This window comes from Anoplophora glabripennis, unplaced genomic scaffold, assembly GCF_000390285.2.
Source record: "Anoplophora glabripennis isolate ALB-LARVAE unplaced genomic scaffold, Agla_2.0 scaffold509, whole genome shotgun sequence".
NCBI lineage: Eukaryota > Metazoa > Arthropoda > Insecta > Coleoptera > Cerambycidae > Anoplophora > Anoplophora glabripennis.
Genome location: NW_019416599.1, coordinates 138740 through 154756, shown reverse-complemented (window position 1 = coordinate 154756; position 16017 = coordinate 138740). Strand labels below are relative to the sequence as shown.

At 32.8% G+C, this 16017-nt stretch overlaps 1 protein-coding gene across 3 annotated transcripts in view; it reads left to right on the top strand.

The window, feature by feature from the left end:
- Positions 1 to 16017, top strand: part of LOC108910480 (dual 3',5'-cyclic-AMP and -GMP phosphodiesterase 11) — a 145643-nt gene that overhangs the window by 113597 nt on the left and 16029 nt on the right. For all 3 annotated transcript variants that reach the window (XM_018715081.2, XM_018715084.2, XM_018715080.2), the window contains exons 6-7: positions 8955 to 9062; positions 13436 to 13684. In XM_018715081.2, the coding sequence (XP_018570597.1) occupies positions 8955 to 9062; positions 13436 to 13684 (357 nt within the window). The remainder of the gene's footprint in view (positions 1 to 8954; positions 9063 to 13435; positions 13685 to 16017) is intronic.

Here is a 16017-nt window from a genome sequence, read left to right as displayed (position 1 = left end):
CATTAATTCATTTTTACTGTGTGCTTCCACAAAAAGAAACACAGTTAAAATAAAAATCCAGGAAAATAAATGATTTCACTTAAAACATTTGTTTGCGAATAATTTCACAATAAAGTTCACGATTTTGTTATGAAAATAAATACATGATGATCATCTGTAATTGAACTAACAATTTTTATATTTACTATAAAAAAAATGGGACAGAGAAGGGAACAAGACGCCATTTACAGCCACAACTATTCACCTCTTTTTATGTAGTATGTAACTCGGGGACGATGCCAGAAGTTCTCAATAATTTTAACAAGTTTGATTATTTGCTTATTTTAGATGTCATTCTGCAGTTTAATTGATTTTAATTATTGAAAATGCCTTCACACAATAAAAAGTTGTCTCCAAAGGTGTCGTAAGTTGCAATTCAGGTGCCTGAAAATCAGTGGTTTTAAAACGTAGCCCTCAGATAGGTAACTGATTTTGACACAAATGACTTCAATTTACATTGAAAATATGACTACAACTTATGTGACATATTTAAAAAAATATGCCCATACGTTCTTCTTTATATTTTGATAGAAGTAAGTATTGTTTTAAATAAGCACCCATTAAATTATAAAATTTCTATATACTGCAGCATTTGATGCCACATTAATGTGGAAAATGCTTTTATAAATTTTATAGAAATGTCTTAAGATGCCGAATAAATATACCACCGATTATTGCACGTGTAAATTTAATTTAAACAGTGATTACATTAATTAAACTTGCAAAAGCGACACACAAATGATGAGGGCCAAAGTTATAGGAAATTTTCTTATGATTTCAGAACTTTACTTAGAAAAACATTCAATTAATGTTGCATTTCGAAGATACAAGCCAATTTTACGTATTATATTTTCTGACAGAAACCCCTGTACATTTATATTCTGACAAAAAATATATGTTCGGCTTGTATCTCCGAAGTGTAACATTCAATGGTTTTGAAAATACAAGAAAATTTCCTACAACTTTGGCCCCATTTGCTTCACCATAACGCAAATGTTGTATTACTTCACCATAAATTAAAACGATATCCATCAACTCCGAGTTGCTATACACGTAAGCCATTTTCGACACTTGAAAAACTAATGTAAACACTATCACAACAATGTTAATACAGTAGTCCAGCGATGTCCATTTTTTATGACGCATCTATTCCCATTTTTTTTTGTTGTGAATCACCCTGTATGTATACTAGTTTCTTGCAAACAGGGATAGTTCTAAGTTATAGATTTCAACAATATATTTAAATTTTACTGTGCTAAAAATAATATTTCGCTGAACATGTAAAATGTTAAAAATATACATTTATTGTGTTCATTATTCCATTACTTGAATTATAATTGTTGCCTTGTTAGCATTACTTATTTAAACATTGTATGAATTATTAATTTTAACAATTCTGTTCTCTTAGTATACAGGGTGTTTCTAAAATAGGGTTCCAAACTTCTGTTGCGTTTATAACTCATTAAAATAAACCAAAGAGTTCCTATTAACATGTGCCCTAAAACGCACCCTTAGGAAGTTATATGCCCTTAAAAGCGCTCAAACAAAACTGTTTTTTTTCTGTTATTGACAAAACGGTCGCAAATAAATAGAAAAAAATTTATGGGTCTTACATAACTTTTTACGTTAAATAACATGGGCTACTCCGTTTTTCGACATGCAAATCATATGCGTCCCATTTAGGTTGGTGAAGGGGGTTTTCGGCCCGTAATTTTTTTTATTTCAATTTTTTTACAATTTTCTCTACAGATTTATAAAATCTTAACAATTTTACGTAAAAAATATTATCTTTGTCCAAATCGATATTTCCAATGGTTTTCGAGTAAATTGAGTTTGAAAATTACTCTGCTCTTTAAGTTATTAGGCCAAAAATTACAAAAATCTGTTTACCATGGCAAATAAAAGACTGACGTTGCCACAACGCTTAACAATTTAAGTTATTGATAAACTGTCAATTGAGCTTTGCAGTGTTTAATTAGTAAAAGTGGTGAGTGGCAAATTTAAGTATAATTTATTTGAAAAAAAAAAACAGTTTTGTTTGAGCCCTTTTAAGGGCATATAACTTCCTAAGGGTGCGTTTTAGGGCACATGTTAATAGGAACTTTTGGCTTATTTTAATTAGTTATAAACGCAGCAGAAGTTTGGAACCCTATTTTAGAAACACCCTGTATACAGATTATAAAATTTAATACCATTAGTAATAACAGTTTATGCTTCATAAAAGCTCTGCCTTCCCTTTATGTGACCTATCTTGCATTTTATATGAATACCATTAAAAATTCGCGTTTTAAATTTTACACCACATTTAAAATTTAAATAACTGTTTAGTCCTTTAACGTATATATTGTATTTTAATTCAAAAATACCTATCTAGGTACATTATTTTTTATTGTTCTTTAGTAAGGCGATATACAGGGTATCCCAACGAAAATTTGACCCCCCCTATAATTGGAAAACCGAATAATATTTCAAAATTCGCCGAGACCCGTCGATTTTTGTTCTTGGGGGGAGCTTTTTTGACAGTCAAGCCAACTCGATATGTTCATCCCCCTAATGCCTAGCAACCCCAACTTAAAAATTTCAAATGCAACTACCCCACTTGTGGCACATCATTTTAAAGCCCTTTTCATTGCGAATACAGTGACGTACCGTTTTTAGAAATCGGTTGAGATTTGACAGAATTATTGGTTACAAACGAAAAGATGACAAACCAACTTACGCGTAGTAATTTCTACACAAATGCCCACCACTAATAAGTTTTTCATCTACTACACATGACCGCATTACCTAATTGTTATTGATGTGTCTATCAGTTTACAAAAAAGTCAGAAATGAAATAAAAAAGCTGAAGCAAATAAAACTAGATACTAAAATAGTTATTAGTAGAAGATACTTAAGTTTATAGGAATTCAGACCTTTTCAAAATAACAAAAAATCAGTACTACAAAAAAAGTCGGTGTTTTTTGCTTGTGACCAAGAAATCGTTAGTTTCAGCCGTTATTGAAAGTATTAACGTGTGTTCGAAATGGTTTATTCTATCGCGGAAAGAGTAGAAATTGTTGCAATTTATTATCGAAATCACGATTGCGCTAAAGCTACAGCACGAATTTTTAATGCCAATCATCCTGAAAAAAATGTAAACCACCAGTACGTTAAACACCTGATTGACAAATTTGTTGCAACAGGTTCGCTTTTAAACAAGAAACGTGAAGTAATTGGGCCAGTTCGAAATGAAGCAGTTGAAGTGGCAGTTTTGGGTCATGTACAGATGGATAATAAGCAATCGATTACAACTGTGTCTCAAGCTTCTGGCGTATCCCGTTCCAGTGTTCATCGAATTTTGAAAAAACACAAGTTTCATCCATTTAAGATGACGCTGGTTCAAGAGTTACATGAAGATGACTTTGATCGCCGTAACCAATTTTGCGAATACTTTAGTGAACAACTTCTACTGAATCCAAATCTTCTCTACAATACATGTTTCTCCGACGAATGCACATTTATGTTGAATGGCGAAGTGAATAGACACAATTGTCGTTATTGGAGTGATACTAATCCGCATTTAATCAGGGAATTTCATACTCAGACACCTCAAAAATTGAATGTTTGGGCAGGCATTTTGGGCGACCATCTTGTTGGACCATTTTTCATCCAAGGTAATCTCGATGGAAACACCTATCTAGAATTATTGGAAAGTACAATTGATCCTAGGATAACAGAGATTTTAGAAAGTGACGACAATTTACTAGAAAATGAAATAACCTTCCAACAAGATGGTGCGCCCCCGCACTATGCTGCTGCTGTGCGACAATTTTTGGATGACCATTTCCCGGGGCATTGGATTGGCAGAAGAGGTCCCGTCGAATGGCCACCAAGATCTCCGGATCTGTCCCCTTTGGACTTTTTTCTGTGGGGTCATTTAAAATCACGAGTGTACGCCACTCAGCCGGAAACATTGCAAGTGCTACGTCAGAGAATTGTAGAAGAATGCCGATTAATAACTGCGGATGTCTTTAATAATGTTCGAACAGAATTTGAAAACAGACTGTATTATTGTTTGGAAGTTAACGGGGGTCATTTTGAGCAATTCATCAAATAAATCTGATTTATTATTTGCTTCAGCTTTTTTATTTCATTTCTGACTTTTTTGTAAACTGATAGACACATCAATAACAATTAGGTAATGCGGTCATGTGTAGTAGATGAAAAACTTATTAGTGGTGGGCATTTGTGTAGAAATTACTACGCGTAAGTTGGTTTGTCATCTTTTCGTTTGTAACCAATAATTCTGTCAAATCTCAACCGATTTCTAAAAACGGTACGTCACTGTATTCGCAATGAAAAGGGCTTTAAAATGATGTGCCACAAGTGGGGTAGTTGCATTTGAAATTTTTAAGTTGGGGTTGCTAGGCATTAGGGGGATGAACATATCGAGTTGGCTTGACTGTCAAAAAAGCTCCCCCCAAGAACAAAAATCGACGGGTCTCCGCGAATTTTGAAATATTATTCGGTTTTCCAATTATAGGGGGGGTCAAATTTTCGTTGGGATGCCCTGTATGTATTTACTTCAACAATCATTTCTCTGCGTGTATACAGCCATTGATAAAATCTGGCAATAAAATAAGGGGATTCGTAAAACCCAAAGCTAAGTGCCGTTAATTCCTCCCGTGCGAATGTCGTTAAGCATTTGCGTGCTAAAACGCCTAACGCAACCCTTCTAGGGTAAATTTAGAGACGCATAAAGTTTTATCGGTTATAAAACGTCTCTCCTAAAATTGCTCGTTATTGCGATACACCTTCGACGTCGCGTCCAAACTAGCAAACCGTAAAAGTTATAACCATTTTATTTGCAAGGGACCACCCGCGAACCACCTCGTTATGCCATATCGTAACTGGGCAGTCAAAATATGGCAAAGCGGCGCGACAATTCGATAATGGGACAGTGGCGGCTCGTCGGAATATAACAATAAAATAATTTTAATTGAAATATATTAATGCGCAGGTATTACAAAATTGATCTATTGGCAAAAACAGTGAAATTCCCCTTCGCAGACACCTCCCTTGGACGGAGAGTTTCTCATGGTCCCGAACGACTCTCATATAATTTGCATTGTGTTAACTCTCTCTTGGATGGACATTCTCTTGAATGGACGCGGACACAAGAAAATATTCTCTTAAACGGACAAAAACAAAATAAAATGGGAAACAGTTAAAAATTGCTTCCGAAAAGTAGGATTTAACCATGAAAATATGCAAACTGAAGATCAGTTAACTGAGGATATCACATCTGATCCAAAAATAAGAATTTGTTGGAATTGACTGATAATGAAAACCTTAATGATTTTTTAAACCTAGATGAAAATTTGTATGTTGAAAATTCAGATTCAGGACTAAAAATTGAAAATCCAGTTGAAATACAAGAATTTTCCGAAGATTCTGATGTCGATGAGGTTCCAGTACCAACATAGGCTATTCCAAATTATGGTGAAGCTATTACCCTAACCAATCAGCTTAAATATTTTACCGAGTCTTTGGAGCTTCTTTTCAAATTAGAAATACGATTTTTGAACGCCATTTAAAGAAAAAGAGGAGACAAACCACAATACATACATTTTTGCGTCATTAAAGTGACATTTCAATTCATTTTATGTATTACTATATTCTATTATATTTTGTATGTATTTTGTAAGGTAACAAGTCCTTATTTTTTCCTTAAGTTTTAAGATTTTTTTTCATTTTAAAAACATTTGCATACATATACGTTTTAAATGTCCCAATTTCTTTAATTACGGTTTTCATTAAAAAACCGGTTTTTTCTTTCATATTTCTTTTACGCGGACACCTCTCTTGAAGGGAGACTTTCAGTCGGTCCCGTTGGTGTCCGCCCAAGGGAGATTTCACTGCATTACTTTTAAAATACTGTAAGAGTTTAAGTTTTAACCTAATCCTAACCTAAAATTTGCAATTAAATCCAATAAGATTTATTAGAAACTGACGCAAATAAAATAAATATTCAAAATTGATAAATGTGAGTTTTCCATTATAACTTATTTTAGAAATAAGAAGAAAATACCATTTTCTCACGATCCTTTTAATTTTTTTTTTAAAGACTACCGGTTTCGAGGTCAAACTTTTTCACCTCATCTTCAGGTCCTACAAGGATATTGCAATTGATTCCTGTAATTGTGATATCCTTGTAGGACCTGAAGATGAGGTGAAAAAGTTTGACCTCGAAACATTTTTTAAAAAATAAAAGGATTGGGAGAAATTGGACTTCTCCCCCCTGGAAAGTTGATTACCACATACTTTATAACTCGTGAGGAGCTTCTTTTTGACGAGTCTACCACACTTTTCCTCTGCGACTTTTTTCGATTCCTCCGCTTTTCCACTCGGAAAAGTCTAAAAACATGGCAATTTCCCGGGGTCTTGAATAGTCAAGACCACATCTTTTCTTTAGCTTAAGTTACTGGAAATTTTGTTGCAAATGCCGATTTAAATTTGTCCGGCATAAATTCTTCCGACATTGACGTGTCTACCGACCGAAACATGCCAAAATGACAGGGTATTGAAAATCAATTGCCACATAGGTAATTTTTAGTAAAATTAATTGTAAATAATTAATTCAGTCAAAAAGTATTGTTGTCCAACAAATTTCAAGCCGCGTATTTTCAGTCGGACAGCTGGAAATCGGAATTTTCACGGTGTATGATAAATCGATTACCACATATCTAATTTTCATTTTTTCCACTTTTAAATTAACTGTACAAAATAGTGATATAAGTGTCCGACGATTTAATGTCCGCAAATTATTAAAAAATCAATAAATCAATAATCGTGATGAAATTTAATTTTTTCACTCCAAAAATTTCATATTTATTAATGGTTAATTATTATTATGTAAATTATTATTTGTTTCAAATAAATTATTATAATATTGCTTATTTTATGCTTAAAAATTTAAGTTATAAACAAATGAAGTTATTTTTGAGACGATTAATAAATACAAAATTCAACATGTTCAAACTATTTTCTCCTATAATACTTTAAAAGTTCCCGCCTCATGTTACTTTCATGAGTAGTAGCAACTATAACAGGTTTAGTAGTAAACCAGTATAGTACAATCATGGGCAACAAGTCACCACCATACTATCTTAGTGCATAATGCACTATTTCTAAATAAATTTATATTATGCTTCTTCTTCTCTTCCCTTTCAAGTCTTCATTCGCGTTTGTTATTTTTCTTTACAAAAATTTTCCTATTTTTCTAAAAGAAAATCCCAAAACTTTTGTGCATATTTTTTTACACCATACATACTTTTTTGAAATCGTTTAATTCTTTTCTCGATATTTATATTTGGCTCAATTGAGTATAAGAGATTTACAATTACAATTACAAGAGTAAAACGAAAAAACAAATATTTATATGGAATTTTGCTTAATACATGAAAATACCTTATTAATAATTATAAATACATGTGCACATTTTTTACGAAATTTGTTTCATCTTTTTTTTGTCGGACTGACGATTTGCGGATATGTTTTTGTCGGACATTACAATTTTTGATTATAAAAAACACTTTTCTATCGTGTGTTATTTTTGTCCGACGTGGTAATCGATTTATCATACCCCGTGAAAATTCCGATTTCCAGCTGTCGGACTGAAAAAACGCGGCTTGAAATTTGTCGGACAACAATACTTTTTGACTGAATTATTTACAATTAATTTTACTAAAAATTATCTATGTAGTAATTGAATTTCAATACCCTGTCATTTTGGCATGTTTCAGCCGGTAGACACGTCAATGTCGGAAGAATTTCTGTCGGACAAATTTAAATCGGCATTTGCAACAAAATTTCCAGTAACTTAAGCTAAAAAAAAAAGAGATGTTGTCTTGACTTTTCAAGATTCCGAGAAATTGCCATGTTTTTGGACTTTTTTGGAAAAAGCGGAGAGAATCGAGAAAAGTCGCAGAGGAAAAATGTGATAAGACTCGTCAAAACGAAGCCTCTCACGAGTTATAAAGTATCTGGTAATCAACTTTCCAGGAGGGGACTGTATTGTGGACTATTAGGGAAAATTTCACATTTTGAAATTTTTTGGACACAATTCAACTTCGAAAATTTAATTAATTCCCTTCACAACTCGAATTTCGTGTCTTTTATTACATTTGTACTTTTATGATGTTGCCTGCAAAGAATATAAAATTACTGATAAAGACACTTTATAGTCTCCGTCATGCTTTCGTCGATGGCATTGGGGAGTACTTATTTTTTTGCGAACGGTTTACGATTCGACAAATACGTACATTGATAAACAAATCATCATGTTAATGTCGCGTACACAAACAAATGGCGTGTTATTACCGATTGTTCTCTCGTAACGATTACAATGTATAGTAATGACAAAGCCATCAATTTGTGCACATAAAGATACGATTTGTTGCCAATATACTCGTTCAAGGTGGTCTCTGGATAAAAAAAACTGATGTCGCTGCGGAAATATCTCTCTAATCGTTTTTTGTGCTGGTACAGGGGTATTTCAAAAAGTAACGACAAGCAAACTTAATATTTTATTATTTTGTTTATTGTATATTGAAGCGAGCAGCCACTACTATTGGCTGCTTTTGACATTGCTAACTTAGCAACATAATAAGAATGAAAGAAACCATCAATTTTCTAGATGTGATAAACAAAAAAATATTTACACTTCTATCTGTTGGAAAATGTTAAACTTCCTCTAACATTAGTTGAGCAAAGAACATCCTGCAAAAGATTTACAGTAGAAATTAGTGTCACCCTGTGTAATGTTTTCCTTTCATGAAATACTTTGCTCCCACTTTGAAGTACGCGTATACAATTATATTTTTATTTCTTTATTTTTTGTAATTGTGGTTACAACACGTCTTTTGTTTCAGGATGAAAGGTTCAACCATGACGTCGATGCCTTGACAGGCTACCGAACCAAATCTCTTCTATGTATGCCCATCAAGGATACGAATGGTGACGTCATAGGGGTAGCACAAGTAAGTGGCAAATGTTTTTTACTTGAGTAACGGCCGGCTTGATGCTAAAGACTATTTCTCGGACCTAGAATAGACACATCAAGGCAAACATGAGGTTCTGGTTTATTTTCTCTTTTACTGCCATGAAAATAACTTGATGAATTGAAGATATAAAACCTAGACGGAAAATGTACTCTGGACATATATCCGCCTTAAAATACGACCCGAACAGAGACGTACGTTAAATTTAAACGGGGGTAAGAGACGTGCCTCCGACCCGGACTGTCTTTCTTGGTCGGACATCCATTTTCAGGTTAACGATGCTATAACGAAGTAATTTAACTATTAAAATTGTTGCTAAAATTCGGGTTTTAAGGAATTCTAATAGCCATGCTTTAAAAAATATTTTAGATATAATGAGTACATTAGAAAATATCTATTATTGACGTTAATAAGTCTTGTCAATAAAATTTTATTGGAGCTAATTTATCGTTATAACGGAAAAAATATTACACTAAAAAATTTGCAAGGACATATAGAACAATTACTAAAATTTCATTATTGGGATATGGGGTGACAAAATTTATTTTTTTTGTTGTTCTCATTTTTATTTTTTAGACATTTTTTTAAGACCATCCTTTCAATTTGGGTAAATGCAACACATTCTTTAATGACCAGCGGAATCTACATAAGAATTTTTGTATATTTAACTATTTGGATACACTTAAAAATTTTATGTAAAGTTACACACTAGATTATTTTGACGTTGCATTATTTAATCTACAAATTTTGCACTTTTTCCTGTAATTAATATAATATAGAAAATGTTTAATTATGACCTTAAAATTCCAGTGCAATAAAATCTTAGCACAGTAAAAAAACAAAATTCTTATTTAAATGACTAAATACTGTACCTAGTACTTAATTTTATACACGTTTTTTAGTAACGTCTTTATCCTTCAGAATTCCTTAGAATTTAAAATATATCTATATTATACAAAGTGTTTATTAAGTACTTATACAAACTTTCATATGAACCTTTTATCTTAAAATTAGTCAAAGATTCACCCTTTAAAGTTTGCAGACGTACTTAATAAACACCCTGTATTGAGGTAGTTAAAGACATTACTACACCGCAAATGAATCTAAACATGATGGTCTGTTAAACCGCTAGCAGAACTCTCTACATACACTTACAGGTAACACGTGATTACATAATTAAGCTGATTAGTTGACCCGAAATAGGACAGTGTAGTTTCTTTCACATTGATTCGTGTTTATTTACATCAAATATTGTAGAAACGCAAAATATTAGAACTGATATATATTAAAATATAAATATATAAATAAGTATAAGTTAAAAGTAACAATACATCCTAAAAGGAAACTTAACGTATTACATGTGTTTAATATACAGGGTGATGCACAACTTATCCAAAAAAAATTTGGAAATAGATGCGGCACGAGAAACTGAGTCAATATCGTAAAAAAATTTTAGTAAAATCCTTATAGCTTCCGAGAAAAAAATTATTGGAATTGTAGTGCTTTCAAGTATTACATCCCTGAACAATTGTAGTCTCTAGCGTCAGTCGTAATACGCGTGGAGAGCCACGTGGCCTCAGCGAATACTGAAATCAAATTTTGCAATCGTCGTCGCGTTAGTGTTTACAATAGTTTTTTAGTAGTTAGTGTAAAAAATGGCTTGCGTGTATAGCAACTCTGGCGGAGTTGATGGATATCGTTTTAATGTATGGTGATGCAAGTTTTTGTCACACTTTGCCGCCCACCGTGCCGGTCGCATTCTGCGAGGTCATGTTTTACAGTGGACCAGTTTCCAGTGCCGTGCATAAGTATATTTTTAAATCATTTTTGAACTGCCCTTTTTGATTTTTTCTGTACAAAATTGTATTTGTAAGAGTCCCCTGTACATCCAACATTTTTTTATAAGTTCTGAATCACCCTGTATACATGGACAAAAAAAGTCTATGTAAATTTGCACAATTTTTTTAATGAATACTATCAAAATCAGTGAGCATGATCATATATATAACAATAATAATATAGTTAAGTCAACTGATGTAAAACCGGTCACCAGTCTATCAAAAAAAGTGAAACAGATGAAAACAAAAACTATCTGTAAAACTTTACTATCGGAGAAATAAATCACGTACCAAAATTTTATCGGTGGAATTTTCAGAAACACTGCGTGTCATTTTTTTCGTTAATTAGTAATTTCCAGTGCACTTTATTGTATTTAAAATTTAAAATCGGATCCTAAAGATAATAACGGAATTTCATTTTGGCGGATATCCGCCCGGCACAATCCAAGGTGCTGCGGAGTCTTGCCAAACATATTCGCTCTTCGCCAAGATTTTAATGAAATTTGAAGCAGCAATGCATATACTCCTAACAACGCTGGCACACTGGCTCCAAAACTAAACTTATTTGTATGAAACTGTTTGCTAATATTTTCTCTGGTCTGTCATATCTATGCTGTTTTTTGAATTTATTACCGAGCCGTTCAATTTAAAGACGTGTATCCGCTAGCTGGCGCCTGCCATATAATACGGGATGAGTCATGTCTCCTTGGCATTCAAATTTTTTCTCGTGCTCTCTTGAAATAGATTTTGAATGAATGGTCCAGCTGCTTTGTACGGTGTTATAGTTGTTACGATCTCAATTGGAACAGCATAAAAACATTTAACTCATAAATTCTACGGAATCCATAGACGTCCAGAAAAATTTAGCCCCGTCTCGTCTAGATATACTGTATTCCGAGCTATATTACCATATAATTACCATACGATTGTCAAGTTTTTTATGTTTAAAATCGCATTGTAATAAAGTATGTCGTAAAATATCTAAAGATTTATAATTATAATCAGGATAATCGCTTAATTTATCTCGAATCGTAGGAACTTTATTTTCTTTATTATTTATTTTCTTTATACATATTATAAATTGTGCGCCGCATTACATCTGGTAAAATCGTCAATTTTCTAATACCGGACTCGCCGAATTGCTATTCGAGTATAAATTACGAGACACATCATGGTCAAAGCATAAGAAGAAATTTCAGGAGAAGTGCTTATGGTCCTGTGCTTTAAGATTTACAGGTTCCAATTGACATCTTAACAACTATACTGAATAATCTGAGCTCGTATAGGCTTCCAAATACTTACAAAATTATTTTCAGATATAGCGTTTCAAAAACCTATTGTAATTGTAACAATGTTCAAATATTGATAATTTAATTAAAAAATTGTAAACAGGCCATTACCAGAACGTACCTTTGCATTTTGATAATAGCTTCTTTTTCTTTTGCAACACATTTTACGAACTTTTTCTTTTTTAACTGGTTTTTACCAACGTTCACAATTTGTTTTGACTACTTGTATAAATCATTCTAAGCTGATTTAATATCAAAGATTGGCAAGTTTTGAAGTTCCATACCAAGTTTAATTTTTTTTCCTAAAAATAGATTTTTTTGTGATCACTGTATGACAGATAGCTTTTTGACATTTTTTTTGAATGCCTGAATTTCAACATGTTTTTTTCCTATTTATTTTTACGAGAGATTGAAGTAAATGGCTTGTTTTGTTGATTGGTTGGTTGTGTTTGACTATATTTATTTCCTGTTTTCTTGTTTTTTATTCTTTATTTTGTTAGTATTTTGCCACCTTCAAAGAATTGAAATAAATCTTGAATTTTTTAAATTTTTTCACTGTTGGCAAATGACCCAAAAAAATTAAAAAAAAACATGTTTGGTTCAGTTAAAAATGATTTTTTCCCGATTATTTCTGCAAAAACTTGATACAAGTTTAACTTTTCAGCTTCTATTGTCTGTCTGTTTTCAATATTTTTGCGTCTTTATTCATTCAAATATAAAACTTAAACAGTCATATGACATGTCATTTTTACACGTACAATCAAGTTTTCTAAAAAAAAAAGAAGTTGCCCAAAAAAAGGTATAATAAACTTTAACCTTTATGCTGCGTCGTATTGACTAATTTGTACAGGGTGATCAATATAGCTTGGAATACACGTTTTCTTTGAAAACTTTTGAAAACAATTAAATTTTGAAAACTACTGGAAGGAACTTATAGATGTAAGGTTTTTTTATTTATAATTTTTTATACATTCAACTGTTTTCGATATGACAAGGGTTGAAAATTACTTACCTCAAATTCACGCCTTGATATCGGAAAAAACGCATACTGTTTAATATCGACAATCGACGAAATAACAATAGACTTAAAAATGCAAATGTATTGCTGAGAAAGTGGCTCGAAACTTCTACCAAACCTCAACGCTTCGACATTAATTTATCCCGTAGCGGCCCTAGCCGCGCTCCCTGCGGAACACCTCCCGCTGACCCTCTCGTTCCTTTCCAGGTCATAAACAAGGTGGGCGACCAGCCCTTCAGTAAGTCCGACGAGGAAGTGTTCTCCAGTTACCTCCAGTTCTGCGGCATCGGCCTCAGGAATGCGCACCTCTACGAGAAGTCCCAGCTGGAGATCAAGCGCAACCAGGTGCTGCTGGACCTGGCCCGCATGATATTCGAGGAGCAGTCCACCATCGAGCACGTCGTGTTCAGGATACTGACGCACACCCAGAGTCTCATCCAGTGCCAGAGGGTGCAGGTGAGTCCGTCATTCTCTTTGGTTAGGGAAGAATTCTCGAGTTGGAATAATTAAGAATTCTATTCGATTAATGCGCCAAATTGTACGACAATCTTGGTAATAATTAAAATCTGTTTCCAGTTTAACAGTTTTTGATCCAATAAATTGTCCAAGGTATTGTCGAAATTTGCCATGTTGGCCAATTTATTGCCCAAGTTTAAGACCACGGACCTTTAGAATAATAAAAAATAATCATGTAGAGTACATTTTCCCCATATTTCAATAGTATCTATTAAAATAAAACTACCCAATTATATTTAATATTTTTTTCAATACTTTGTGCCTAATTTTTTCCGCCCTCACTGGTTCCACATCTAAAATTTATTGGTCAATTTATTGAACCTAAGACTAGTTCCCACTGTTTTATGTTTTTACAAATTTTATTATTTACAATGTTTTCAAAGCTGTTTATATTAGTTTAGGTACTATACATTTTTGGCTGCGGTATAATATAGGCTTCTAATTAATTATAACTATGTGTTTCCCAATTTACATTAGCGTTGAATATGAGTTTTGCTAGACATCTACCAGAATGAGCTGTTAATTAGCAACTTCTCCCTTTGTGGAAAGACAATAGAGTGGAGGGGAAAGATATGGAGTCTCAAATTCAAATAAACAGTGCAAATGTTGAAAATTAAGTTGAGTGGAAATTACGTGTTTATTTTGTGAAATTCTTTAACCTACGGTGTTTTAGAATGACAAATAACAAATTCTAGGGGTAATGGAATATTAAAAAGTGACATTTTACTGTGGGTCTATCATCTTGAATTTTCAAAATACAAAATGTTAAAATTGTTTACAAAATTAATTGCCATGCATTGACATCTATTTTGAGTGTCCCTGAATAGTCTGGTATAAATATCAGTTTATAAGCTACGCTGTCACATATTTCTGGTATATGACAAACTAGGAAAATATTAGGTCTCAACTTTTTTTAAGGTTAGAATTTTGCAATCCTTAGAACGATTTTATGTACTTCCGCCTTTATAGTCTTTCCGAAGTCAGTTGAACATGTATAAAAACGCCTACCAATAAAATTTAATGAGTTGCATAGGCGTCCCTAAAAAAGTTTTCTGCTAAAGGTAAAAAATTATAATAGTTTGTATATAAGGTATAGAAAATTTCTATTATGTGTTTATTTGGCCAACAACATATTTTAATTATTTATGTCCTCAAACAATTTTATTATGTTGATGGTAAATTTCGTTTTGTTCCGTTTCAAAAGGTCTCCAAAATGCCATGTTGTGATAATATTAGTAAACAAAATATCCCTCTTATTTCTCCCCATCGCAATTGTAATGTGAATGATTAAAAGGTGCCTATAATAAATTAAAATTACCTGAATCACACCAAATTCCGCATTGCTGCACTGCACGGCTAGGCAATTAGTCAACCACTTGTCAACAGCTGAGATTTATTGCCCAGTCGACCAGTTCGACTGTCTGTGTACGCCGTTTGCCCGCGCGCGTATTCCTCAATTGGGCGTATACATTTCTACTACCTCCACGTTTAATTCGACCAGACCTGTATATGGGTGTGGCTAAATAAATATGGGAACAAGTTTTTCAATTATTTCAATGCCGAGTTGCTGCGTCAGCGACCGAGCCTGGTACATACTGCCAACCTCTTGGTTCCTCAGTTGAGATCGGAAAGACTATACCTGCTGTTAAAATTCGCTAAATAGATTCATTTGCCAGAAAAAGGACAAATGTTTCTGTTGTTTTTCTCGAAAAAGAAGCAGTGCAGCGAATTTTGACAAGAATATACCTTTTAAGTAGATTAAAAACAAATTAAAATTAAACCAAGAACCCTAAAATATTCATTAAAAAAAAAAGTGTAAATTAGAAAATGCAAATCTATAGTTCCCGTTGTTTTTGTCACAAAAAAAAAACATTATTAACGGGTAAATACTTTTTATTCAAATATTTTATTTTCCCTCTGATTAGTTGATTGAAAATCGTTAAAATTAACAACAAAATACGTAGTTGCTGCCACGAGACAAACTTAAAAAAAGGAAACATGCAGATAAAACATTAATTAATGTTAATTAAGTAATGGAATAATTTGATTTAATTGATCGCAATCCGCATTTTTCTGAATAACAATTGTAACCTTTGAAATCGATTAAGTAGTTTATTATACAACTATTCAAAAGCATATTGGTCTAAGCCACGTAGCCGCTAGGTACGTATAAAAAACCCTAATTATTATCAGCTGATAATTGGAATTGCTTGTGCGAACATATTATTTTTATTGTCAACTCCCGCTATATCGAATGACAAATCTGCATAAGT